This window comes from Callorhinchus milii, unplaced genomic scaffold (genome assembly GCF_018977255.1).
Source record: "Callorhinchus milii isolate IMCB2004 unplaced genomic scaffold, IMCB_Cmil_1.0 Scaffold3, whole genome shotgun sequence".
Classification (NCBI taxonomy): Eukaryota; Metazoa; Chordata; class Chondrichthyes; order Chimaeriformes; family Callorhinchidae; genus Callorhinchus; species Callorhinchus milii.
This window is the reverse complement of record NW_024704744.1, coordinates 42,539,846-42,553,414: the sequence shown is the minus strand read 5'-3', so window position 1 is coordinate 42,553,414 and position 13,569 is coordinate 42,539,846. Positions and strand designations below refer to the sequence as shown.

Below are 13,569 nucleotides of genomic sequence, written 5' to 3'. Positions count from 1 at the left end.
AGATGTCTCAAAGCACTTCACAGGATTTTACTGTGAAGTGTAGTAACTGTGTATTTGTAAGAGAAAATTAATGATTATTATTATTATATCCACTTCCACTCCAAAACCTTTTGGTGCCTCCATGTCAGGCACCATGTCCCAGCTAAGAAAGCAGGAGTGTGCGCTGGACAAGAAGTGTGGGCTGGACTCAAAGTGCCTGTCTGAAGACATTAAATGATATTTCATTTAATAATTTTTTCAAAATCTACTTTCATTATCCCTTTGTCTGCCTGACTTTGACGATGCTTGGGCGATGTGTGGAGAAAGAGATGATTCTTCAGTATCCGATATCTCTTGTCACTGTCCCTTAAGATCACCTAACTAAAATTAGCAAGTCTCAAACTTGTGCCTCTCTGGTGTGGGATATTATGGGATTAAATGCTAACGTATTCTGTGGCAGCTCTAAGCAAGGTCCTCATGTTGCTTCCTGCAAGCACTGAAGAAAATACTCTCGTTCATTTTTCTTTTTTTGTTTTGCAGAAACCAAAAGGAAGTCACGCCGTTGTCTGCACACGCTGCAGGAAGATGTTGGGAGAGTTCACGGCATCAGGTACTTTTTGATGCATGTCTTGTATGACTGTTTCTAAATTTTCAATTTTCGCGTTGTTACCCCATTGCCAAGCACATCATCTAAGATTTGATCTGCAGAAATTTGGAGTTATTAGTGAGTCTAGCAAGACAGATGGTTCTTACTCTCTCCAGTACAGCACGTTGACATAACTGCAGTTGATACACTGAGGTCTTTTTTCAAAACTTTGTTTTTTAACAAGAACATATCACTTTAGCGCTGTTTCGACCGTTCAATTTTTAATGAATACTATTTTAGGTGTTGCAGAAAGTTAATCTGCGATTGATTTGAGCCCAATTTGATGGGGATGAAGGTTTCCTCTCTCTTCTGGCTGTTTTTGGTCCAGTATAAAATGAGTGAGAATTATACTTGACAAGGGCACAAAACTGCCCCCAATTTTTTCCACTGCCTTACATTACTCTGTTAGTACATTTTGATTCAGCTCACACTCTGCTCTACTAGCTATGGTTTACTGAGGGTTCCCCATTGCTGCCCCTCTAGCATTGGAAGCTGAGCCTTAAGTGAACACATGCCTGTCCTTTTGATTGCTCTTTCCTCAATCATTTTGCTTTGCTTGCTTTCAGAAATCTTCTAACAAGCTGCCTCTTTCTCCTTGCCTTCAGCCACATCTAAATTTCAATCACTTTTTGCTCGTGAAGGACTTTGAGATGTTCTTTTGCATGAATGGTGCTATATAATTGTAAATTGTTGAAGTTGCTAATTTGGTACCAATTGACACTACCTTCACTGATGTAAGGTGACTGATGTGAGAAATAGAATTGTTATTCGTACAGTGAGGAGTGTTCGACGGAGGTTAGGGTAGAGAATAGGGATCTTTATTGTGATGGACTTGAATCCAGAAGACTGAATGCTCACATTGGATATTTAAAAAAAAACAAGTCTGGTTTTGCAAAATATTTAAAAACCATAGGGATAAAATTCCACCTGTGTCTAGATTTACTTTATTAAAGTAACATTTCAGAACTTCCAGAATTAATTTTACAGCCAGTGTTCTGTGAGTTCTTTTAAGAAAAAAACAGCTGCAAAAGTGAGACTGAATTCAGCTGAATTCATATTTTGAATTCAGATTAACTAGCATACTGGACGTATAATACCAGTAACTAGGACACTGTAGTCCAATATCAATAACTAGAACACTAGAGTGTACAATATCAATAATTAGAATACTGTAGTTTAATACCAATAACTAAAATACTGTAGTATATACTATCCAATAACTAGGACACGAGTGTATGATGTCAGTAGCTAGGACACTGTGTATGATATCAATAATATGAGATTTTTAATGTCCATCAGGCAGACAGGATTTTGCTTTAATGGCCCAAGGATGGCACCTCTAACAATGCCACACACACCAGTACTGCATTGGAGCATATATTTGGCGAGAGTGTCACTAGATGAATCAGTCTGACACCTAGTAACCTCATTAAAAGGCACCTTCCCCATAAAATGTAGGTTCATTTATAACTGGGTGCCCTGGGGACATACTGTTTACCTGAGTGCACAGGCAGCCCAGTTACCCAAAGTAATTATCAAGTGTAGTGACTGTTTGTAGATAAACATGTCAGTCATTTTTGTGGCAGCAAGTTCTTACAAATGGCCAAGAAGTGAATGACCAATTAATCTTGATTAGAACAGCAAGAGAAACTCCCTTGTTTTCGAATAGTGTCATTGGACGTCTGCCAGCAAACAAGCAGATGGGATTTTGACTTAATGTCTTGTCTGAGAGATGGCATCTCTGACAATGATGCGCTGCTTTACTACTGCCGGCGTACACTTACGTGCTTAAGTCGCAACTTGAGGCATGAACACACAACCTTCTGACCCAGAGGCAGGAGTGCTAGCAACTGAGTTGAATTGACGTCTGCAATTTTAAGAAATGCCACATTTTGTTTTCTATCTGAGGATGACATTTCACTTATGAAAGCATCTGTGACTGTTTTTACTATATATAGAACAAGGTTTCCCCATGTGGATTAACTGCCGGTATCATCAGATTGTTTGTAGTTGGCTTGACCTGGTTGAGCTGTACAATTTTGAAAGGTTAAACTGCACTGAAATGTTGCTTAATGTTTAGCAGCTTCCTGTATCTTCTCCGGCGAGGTTTCTATTCTCTTGGGTTGGAGACTCCTTTTACTTAGATGTTTGTGTACTTTGGCATAAATTGAGTTTTATTGTAATATTGAAATTCCAAGCAATGCTTCTTTTGAGGCTGTTTCAGTTTTTGTGAAGTCAACAGTGTTCTGGCGAGTCCCTTTCGAATGAATGGAAACGCAAAATTGACACTGAAAAATGGCATTGTTTCTCCAGTGTGCACTGGCTTAATTTGATTACGTTTAAAGATTTAGACCAGCTATTAGACTGAGATGACGCTGCCTTTGGAATCTATTGACAGGGACTGGTTACTCTAAATGGGAAAATTAATTTGCATGTTGAGTGTACAGTGATTGATGGGTTATGCACTACTACATCCTGGTTACAGACACAAGTACAGATACTTACCTTTTAAGCATGTTAAGCATGTTTAAGCATGGTGAAATGAACTTGTATGTGCTAAGGGCCATTAAGGTTCATTTTCAAATACCTTTGAACAAATCTGATTCTCTGATCTTAACATAAGGTACTTTTTTCTTTTTCTAAAATGTTTTTTTATTTATTCAAGTTTGTTTCTTGCAGGTCAATTTCCTGTTGAAGAAAAGTTTAAAAAGCTGCTCAGATATACTTAGCAAAACATAGTTTTAGGCTCATTTGACTTTGGTGCCAGGGGAGAGGAGATGAGGCGAGATTATGTGGTAAAGAACACATTTAAGACACCTAACGTTTCTAATTTATTTACTTTATAGAGACAATGAAGTTTTATGTGACCGAGGTCCTGGTTCAACCAGTCACTGACCAGGGTTTGAAGAGGAACATGCTTAAAAGGTAAGTATCTGTACTTGTGTCTGTAACCAGGATGTAGTAGTGCAAATAAAACCCGGCATTGGCCAAATTCCAATTCCATCCTTCACTTTTTGGCCACTTCTCAAAAAAAAGTACAGCAAATATAAACTAAAAATCCATTGATTCTTGGCTTTCAAACCAGTGGATTCATATGAAATTGATATTGTTTTGCATCCATGATTTTCTCAATCGTTTCCTTTGTACACAGTCCTGTTTTAAATATACACATACAAGAAAAAGAATAATCTCTGAATCACAGACAGCAGTACTGTGATTATTAACTGTGGGTGCTGGGTTTTGGCAGTAGTTTTGATTTCAGTAAAGAAGCAAAACCTTCATAAATAGCCTCCCAGCCACTAAAGTCAATATTGATGCTGTTGTTGGAGGCAAGTCCCAGCATTAAATCAGCAGCGGTGTTAACCATTCCGGCAAAGGAGAAACTCCTGCTCCTCATCGGTTTTCCATGTATTTTGGGCATATGCAGGATCACTGTGTAAAAACACAAAGCAAAAAAAAACTACAAGAAGCTTGGGGGCATATGACATACCATTGACTGGAAGTATCACAGAACTCTTAACAAAAAAAAGTGTGACACACCAGATATGGATGCTGTGGGACAATTGCAGCAGAATACCTGTGAACAATTGCAAGGGATGTGCAGGACCAAAATAAACCATTGTGTTGCATCTAATTGGTACCAAAGTTTGAAAAATACCATCTGACACTATTATATTCCTGAACCACACCTTTTGACCACATTTATTAAGTTTCTCATGAACCTTCTCAGGCAGTTAGATTAAGATGCAGCCTAAACTGTGGGTAGAAGGGATCTTTTTTCTGAGAGTTGTAAGGGGGCCTTGGTAAAATATGTTCTCACTCAGGAAGATAAGGATAGGTGTGGAAATGGAAACATTTGCAGTTGGGAGCTTTTCTCAGGTTCAAGTCAATGTGCATTGTTGAGAGAGTGAAGAGGGGTGCTATATTTGTCCAGGAAGGGTTGTGTGGTGAGACTGAAAGTCTAATATTGAAGCAAATCTTCCCAACCAGTCATCTGTTGCCTTGTCAAGCAAGAATGCACTTCCTCCTAAACGTTCTGTGACTGCTCCTTATGATTTTAGTCTTTATTTCATCAATATTTGAAAGATTTTTTTCTCCAGCCTTACTCTTTGTTCTTTCTCTTACTCTCTCTTCATTTACTCCCTCAAACACACAAGCACATGGACATAATATATTAGAAGATTTTTTCCTTATTACCACAATCAATTAATGTTGCATTATACATGATCTATTGTAATCTGGAGCTATTAGGGCTTATCTTTCATTAGCTACATTAGATGTGTGAAAATGAAGGTAATTGATTACAGTAAAGTATTAATGCATCAAGGAATGAGGCTTGCGTTCATATTTCTGGACAGTTTTATGGAAGTAGCCCATTATATTCTTTGATGAATTATGTTTTTGCCAGATTTTAATTTTAATGTTAAAAAGTTTTATAGCATTTTTTTCAAGGCAATGAAATTGTTCCATGTTCTCCCAGATGATCTGTTCTTCTCTGCCTTTTATTCGCCATGGCTGTCTTGCTTCCACACGACTCGTCAACAGAAGGCATGTTAGACTAGTCCATGATCTCTCTTCCCACTATTACTGAATCTTCATCCTCACTTCTATGGTGTTGCATGTTATTGCTGGCCTCTAAAATTGCATATTTTCAAAATGTTTTAACTTTAGTAATATTGAGGTATTATTATTCATGCGCTTGGACATTCTCCCTGTGTGAAAGGCACATATATATAATATATGTAGATTTGTATTGTATTTGTAACAGAGTGTAGTGCACTGTTTAAAACTTGCATCTTTTATCAAATATTTTAGATCTGTGTTTGTGGAGAGTGTGGTTGCCGGTCGACTGATGGAGTTGTCCTCTGCTCAGAGCACATTCCGATTCTGCATTCAAGGACATGATGGGAAGACATACATTTTAGTAAGGATGAACTTATTTGTATGTTGGGCATTTGTGGTCATGTAGGGCCCAGTGCTGAGGTATGCGAGTGGCTGTGAAATCCCAGAATGTGAACAACAAAAATTCCAGGGAAAGAGAATCCTTCCACTGAGTCCATATAGTTCATTTACAAAAGAAAATAATATCTACAAATACAAAATAATGTATGTGGAAAAAAAAGAAGCTTGACATTAGAGCTGCTGATAATACACGTCATGTGTATGACTGTAGGATTAGAGTGGTTACATACAGGGGTTGTGGAACACATGATAGCACCAATTAGGATTTCCCAGTGCCTCATTACTGAACGATTCTCAATGTTCCTGTTCCAACCATAGAATTTTTCAACACAGAATAAGGCCATTCCACTCTTCATGTCTGGCTCTTTTAAAGAGCAGTACTTATAATCCTGTTTTCCTATCCTTGCTCCATTCACCTGTATACTGTTTTACTAATAATCTTAATACTGACTCGCTGATGAATGGATATACAGTGAAACTTGCACAAGTCTTATCTTTATAAATCATATAAATGCCTAAGTTGTACATTTACCTAAGTCTCATTTAGTTTCCTATCAAAACAAGTTGTTGCTTTGCTCCTTCCTCTCCCGCCATTCCCTTCATGAACCCCTCTAAACAGAAACAGCACAGAAATAGCTTTGATCAAAGTGACAAATGACATTTATCCATATGTGACCAGGACTCCCTCTGCCTCCTCATCCTCCTTGACCTCTCTGCTGTAGTCGATATCGTTCGACCACTCTATCCTCCTCCAAAGTCTATCCTCTCACCTCAACCTTCATGGTTCTGTCCTTGAATGGTTCAGATCCTACCTCTTGCAATGTCTCCACTTCATCTCCACAAATGGCTTCTTCTCCAGCGGAGTTCCTCAGGGCTCTGTCCTTGGTTCCCTCCTGTTCAATATCTATATGCTCCCTCTTGGTGACATCATCTGCAGACATGGGGTCAACTTCCACATGTATGCAGATGACACTCAACTCTACCTCTCTGCCTCCACCCTTGACTTCAGGACCACTGTCTGTCAGACATCAAGTCCTGGATGAGAGCTAACTTTCTTCAGTTGAACGTCAACAAGCCCGAGGCTCTCCTGATTGGCTCCCGTCAGCGCCTCCTCACCTCAGGCGCTGACAGCATCACCATCCATGGTTGCACACTCCACCTTGCTAAGCCAGTCCTTTCCAGCCCACATCTGTGCCATGACCTACTCTGCCTTCTCCCACTTCCACAATGTTGCCCGGCTCTGCCACTGCTTCACCACTCAGGCTGCCAAAACTCTCATCCACGCATTCATCACATCTAGGCTTGACTACGCCTACTCCCTGTTTGTCGGCCTTCCCAACCCGTCCTCACATGCAAACTTACTGGCTGGAGTGATGAACTACCAAATGCGCCTGCATTGAATTACACGTATGCAGTGAAGATTATTGATTAAATCGGATTTTACACGACCCATACAGTTTGCTTGCAACTCGAACTTTGCGTCATATTAAATGTTACAATCCCAACTTATTCAGCTTATGTGAGTTTTACTGTAACGTCTCCCTACAGTATATCAAATCCACTGAATAATTTTAAAGAACTTTAGCAGGTCACCCATCAACCTTCTTTATTCTAGCGAAAAAAGCCTTAGTTCCTCCAATCCCTGCTCATAGGACAAACCGCACATCCCAATTATCATTCTAGTAAATCACCTCTGCACTCCCTGTGTTGCCTTCCTAAGGTTGGGTGATCAAAACTGGACACAGTATTCTAACTGCAGTCTAACTAATGATTTATGTAAGTTTCACTTTACATTTCAACTTTATGTTCTATGCCCCTAATTATAAAATTTGAGTACACTAGTTTTAAATTCATGTACACTAACCCCTAAGTTCCTCGCTATTCCATTCCTTTCAAAATTTTACCACCTCACATATACTTGTTCTCTTTATTCTGTATGTATAGGTGCAAGTTTGTTTGTGGTGCAATTAATTCTCTTAAATGTAGTTACTTAACAAACTATTTAAGTTTATAAATGATATTGTATGAAAAAAGATTTCTCCTGGTTCAAATTCTGCAACATAATGATTTGTCTGAAGCTCCATCACAGCCTGAAGCAAGTTTTGCACACACAGTACTTTTCCTGTGTAGATTAACTTTTTAGCATATGTAAAATCATGACATATTTCAACTTCTGTGTATTAAATCAGAGGATTGAATAAGTTTATGTTCTTATAGAGTCCATTTCATCTCTCTAAATTCTTTGAAATGATCAAACTTCTCATGATAGCACTGGGACTGTTTTCACTGGAGCAGGGAAACTTAAGAGGAATCTTATAGGGATTTTCTGAATGGGTTTGTTAAGGTAAATAGAGAGAAACTATTTCATTGTTCGATAACTCGGTAACCAGGATGTAAATTGATATCACTGGAAGAAAAAAGGGTGAGGTTAAATATATTTTTTCATACAGAGATTTATTAGAATATAGATTTTCCCCACAAAATGACTTGAAGCCAAGTCCTTAATATAATCCTTGCATTTGATGTAGCATCTTATCATGTCTTTGAGACGTCTCAAAGCGCTTCACAGAATATACTGTAAAATGAATTGACTGTATATTTTGTGGGCGAAATGTACAGCCAATTACGCACAGCAGCGTCCCATAAACAGTCATGGATTAAGTGACCAATTTTTTTGAGGAATTATTACCCCCAGAAAAGTGATCCGCTAATCAACTAACAACCAGGTTCCTACTTACTACTAGGTAAACAGAGGCGTGTGGAGTAAGGAAACTTGCCCAACGTTTCGCCCTGCCGAGAATCGAACCCAGGTCTCGCTTGCGAGGCATGCGCTCTAACCGCTGTGCTACAGGACTCCAAAGAACTTTAAAAGGAATTGATAAATATTAGAGGAAAAATAATATTAAAGGATATTAAAGAAAGACCCGAGAATAGGATTATTACCTTGTCCACTCGCCTGGTTTTATTCAGCTAGCAAACGCATTCAGCTGGGTAAAGATTACCTTTAGGTTTAAAGTTGAATCAGAATTGAATTTTCAGAAAATACGTTTTCCCTGAGGTTCACCTCTAGATGGCAGGATTTAAACAGGATTTTGAGTGTTTTCATTGCACACTGCTTTGCCTCCTATTTGTCATATCCTGAGAGAATGTTGCCTTCAACTGCGGTTAGCGGGATAGTTTTTCAGTAAGCACGAAGCTAGCGTTTCGTTTTTAGTTATCAAAATCTCAAAAAGCCACTATCCTGCTTAAGTCCACTTTAATTATTACTCTGGAATTCTGAATTTTCATGGGCATGAAAAGAGTGAGAGGAAATAATCAAACAGGAAACTACATGCCACTCTGATTCCTGTCTTGAACAGAATGTGTCATCTGTTCAGGTCTCATTATTACTGAGATGGATACATTCCAGCCTCTGAGGTTAGCAAAGATGTGCACCACTGGGTTAGATAAATTGACGCCAACATTAATTCACAGCATCAGTCTGCCCTTTGCAAAGTTTAGTGGAATAAATTGAGTAAATTTAGCTTCTAAACTCATTGATATTTCATCTATCAATTTATACACAAGCATGCACTGTGGGAAGGGTTCAGTTTGCACTGCCATGCCTATAATTTGTCTTAACGAAGCAAGTTTCATGCACTATCACATTTGTTTAGTTTTTTTTCTTTTCCCAACGACAAAGCCTATCAATTTAATGTCATTATTTTGTGAAATGCTATAAATAAATCTCACTATTTCAGCATACATGTTCTTTGTTTTTTTCCTGCGTGTGCTATTATGTCACAGCAATGTTGAATAGAAAATTGAGAGTGGTTTAAAGAGCAAAAGCGTTGGGGAATGTTTGAATTTGAGTAGTTAGGTTTTGGAATAAAACTGCATCTTTGTTGTGTTGGTGCCTCAGAGATTATTGTTTAGATGTTTTCTAAACGTGAAATTTAGTCTTAGTCTGGCTCAGTTAGTAGCATTTTTGCCTTTGAGTCTGAAGTTAGTGGGTTCAAGCCCGACATTAGGACTTTAAACACAGTCTTGGCTGACACTCCAATGCAGTGCTGGAGGAGTACTGAATTGTTGGAGGCGCCGTCCTTTGAATGAGACATTAAACCGAGGTCCTGTCTGACTGCGTGCTAAAGATTACATGGTACTAATTGATAAAGAGAAGCGAGTTTCCCCTGGTGTCTTGCCAACAAACCCACAGATAAAATTGGTCATTCACTCCACGCCAATTTGTGGGACATTGTTGTGTGAAAATTGGTTGCTGCGTTCACCTATAGCTACACCTTACAATAAATACTGTGAAGTGTTTTGTGATATTCTTATGTGAAAGGTGAGGTATCAAATGCAAGGATTATTATGCCATTATTATAAAAAAAATTCTCTCACCTCCTTCCTTGCAATTTGTCTTGTGTAAATTTCAATTGTTATTTGATCCAGTAGTTTGAATTAAATTCCTGCCTCATTCAGTGCCCAGTGTTCTCTCATTTGTTCCCATTCCTGTTTATCTTTGATTTCTACTCATTTTCACCCAGTGACACCTGGCAGGGCTGGTTGTAGCTGGCTTCCCAGTGTCTATAATGCCTGTTATAAGCCAGTAACTTTGCCCCCAGTAACTACTGCTTTTCCTTTGGGGACCATCTGTCTTCTACACTATATCAGCCCACAATCCCACAGCTATACCTTGAAATTCCTCTTGTAGATACAACACAAAATTACATTTGTAAAGCGCCTTTCACCTTAGGAGGACGTCCCAAGGCACTGAAATGGGCCCAACGCCCCAAGATGACCATTTGTGTCACTTGTATCCTGCCAGTATCTGACAATGTGGTTTGCAGCACTGACCATCATAGTGATGCCCCAACTCAGTAAATAACAGTATGTTAAAGAGGATTTAGCTGTTATTATTTGGGATTAAAATTTAAATCAATAAATCTGTAAACAGGATGTTTTATTTGCCACAGTGAATACAAGAATCCCTATACAATTATTTTTTTAGCATTCATAAGGATTTATTCCACGCTTAAGTGAACCTTTCTTTTGAATGGCTGCTCCTAGTAATGGGATGCCTGTCAACTCACATGTGTCTTGCAGTGCAGGGGAGCAAAGCTGCTGATGTATGAAGCTGCAACCAGCTTGTTTCCATGTACCTTTCTACTTCGGAGCTTTTGAATCTTGCATCACTTCAGTTTGGGAACCAAACATTACAATACAAAATTACATTTGTAAAGCGCCTTTCACGTTGGGAGGACATCCCAAGGCATTGAACAGTTAGGGGTTAGGACCCGAGTGGATTGGAATCCATGCTGCTGGTATATATAATAATAATAATCCTTGCATTTGATATAATAACTTATCATGTCTTCGAGACGTCTCAAAGTGCATCACAGAATATACTGTAAAGTGAATTGGACCTCATCCTCGGACCTTCTCTCCCTCTGGCTTTCCACCCACAGTGATCTAGACGCAGATGTCAAGCTCCTAAACAATCACCTTTCCTCAACCTTCAATTCTCTTGTCTCACTGAAAACCAGGTCCGTCTCAAAGGATACCCACTTCTTTTAAAATGTTTCCTTATTCCACATGCCTAATAATAATCCCTAAAAAGAACCCCAATAATAAATTGGTCTATTCAATCCATGACTGTTTGTGGGACACTGCTGTGCGCAATTGGCTGCCGTGTTTCGCCTACATAGTATGCAGTCAATTCACTTTACAGTATATTCTATGAAGCGCTTTGAGACGTCTAGAAGACGTGAAAAGCGCTATACCAAAATGCAAGGATTATACCCTCTATGGGGAAGAAGTAAAAAAAAATCAGCCTGAGTTTGTTATCTGCTCACAGACCATTGACGCTTCCTTGAAGATGGGTGCGCACGGACCTTCAGGGAAGCAGGCAATCAAGCTTCACTGTGGTACAACATAAGGTTGAATAGCTTTGTTACTTAGGTCACACATGAAGCAGGCACCAGATGGCTATTAACTGCCATGAGTCGCTACTTGCATTAGAGGCAAAGATAATTTGCAAAGGGGAAGGGAAAGGAAGAATAACTTATTATTTTAATCGTAAATTTATTTGCTTGTTGTCTATCGCTGCATTTGTCAGTTTTTTTTTTAGATGTTCCTTTACGTTCACCCACAAAATGCACAATCACTTCACTTTACAGTATCCCCTGTGAAGCACTTTGAGGTGTCCTCCCAACCTGAAAGGCACTATACTACAATACAAATTATTGTATTATTATTTGGGATACTAAATGTAAGGATTATTATTATTGAAAGGTGGGTTATGTAAATGAAAGTTTGCCGGCAAAAAAAGTCTACACTTAATAGTAATTGCTGTAAAATGTTTTGACTCATTTCAGTATGGCAAAGCACTGTAAAAATATAAATTCTATTTTTCCTTCAGTTCAGGCATATTGTTCCCAAAATAAGTTGAAGCTGATATTGCAGGGAGGGAGGGGCATTAATGTTGGGATTGGCTATTCTGTGCCATTCTTGTACAGGAACAAAGCCTGAAACTCAAAAATAATTTGCGTGTGTACAACTTTAAACAGTGGTTCCGTGTTTCCTGATATGTTCTTTGTTCACTTCTTTATATTAAGCTGCAGAATGCCTGGTGATGCAGAGCGACTTGTGGTTGCCTTTGTATAGGCAGGATTTTGAAAACAATGCATTTTATTTATGTTCAGATTTGTTTAGATAATATATTCAGATATATTACTTTTCTTTTCTCTCCTCTTATCCTTTCAGCTGTGGCTCTTGAATTCTGATACCTTGTTAGTGAGATCCCATGTAAAGCCAGATGTCTGTGATTTTTGTGAGCCCAACAAGAGAATAGCGAAGCCTGGGCTGTCATTCAAATCGTATGGAGCAAACAACGCCATCAAAGTACTCTATCACTCATGTTTAAAAGGAAGAAACAAAGAGTAAGTGGAATTGTTTGTGAAATTATTCTTGTTCATTTAGTTTGATAGATATGGAAATTAAACAGCTGTTGTGCTTACAAAAATAATCTTGTTTGTTTCGAGCTGTGTTCATTTGTAATGAACAAAACTTGAGCACACAAAATGTTTTTTTTCTGCAAAATTGTAAGTGTTGGGTTTAACCTGTAAAAGGCTCACAATGATTATGTCATGGAATATAGGAAAAGGCAGGTAAATGGACCAAATGGATTGCTCTTTCTAAGATCCAGCACAGACACGATGGTCTGAATGATCTTCAGTGCTGTACATTTCTGTGGTTCTATGTGCATTCTTGCTGACACTGAATTTGTTGAATTCAATCTGTAGTGGAACAAGAACGGGATGTAGCGTGAGCGACTATCAGAGTGGCCAGGAATTTGTCAAGTTATTTTTAGACTGAAGTATAGAAGGGAGGATAGAATTGGAAGGTAGCTAATGATTGTATTAAGTGGTGTACTGGCTACACATAGCTTGAGCCAATACAACATAATTTAAATTTATATAGCGCCATTTCATGTCAGGAGGATGTCTCCAAAGTGATTCACATGGTTGGCTGGGCACCCGAGCTGAGAGTGGGGGAAAGGGAAAGATTTCCGAAAGAACAGTCGAAACGGGGTAAGTCTTGAGGCAGGCTTTAAAATTGGGTAGGGAGGGGTCGAGGCAGATGGATTCCAGGAAGAAATTCCAGCTATCAGGGGCAGAATGGCTGAAAACTTGCTCACTGATGGTAGGATGGATCAGGCAGGGACATGAAGGAGGCTGAACAGAGGGAACAGCCAGATTTGTAGGTTTGCAGTACATCGAGCAAGGCCATGATTAGATTTGAATACGAGGCTGAAGTTAAATTCAACGTTTGTCGCCTTCACATTGTATGTGTAGTACTCTCTGCTGAAGACCTTTCTTTTCGACCGCACCTTTGGTCACTTTCCCACCCCTCCCCCTGGCTCGGTCCCGGGATCCTAAACTGTAAAGCGCTCTGAGACGCCGTCTGGCGTGGAGGGTGCTATATAAATCCAAGTTGTTGTT

The 13,569-nt window shown here is 39.0% G+C and overlaps 1 protein-coding gene across 3 annotated transcripts in view; it reads left to right on the top strand.

Moving 5' to 3' along the window:
• ube3d (ubiquitin protein ligase E3D) overlaps positions 1-13,569 on the top strand; it is an 89,770-nt gene that overhangs the window by 10,483 nt on the left and 65,718 nt on the right. For all 3 annotated transcript variants that reach the window (XM_007905061.2, XM_007905058.2, XM_007905060.2), the window contains exons 5-8: positions 520-589; positions 3,472-3,550; positions 5,441-5,549; positions 12,332-12,507. In XM_007905061.2, coding sequence (XP_007903252.2) covers positions 520-589; positions 3,472-3,550; positions 5,441-5,549; positions 12,332-12,507 — 434 coding nt within the window. The remainder of the gene's footprint in view (positions 1-519; positions 590-3,471; positions 3,551-5,440; positions 5,550-12,331; positions 12,508-13,569) is intronic.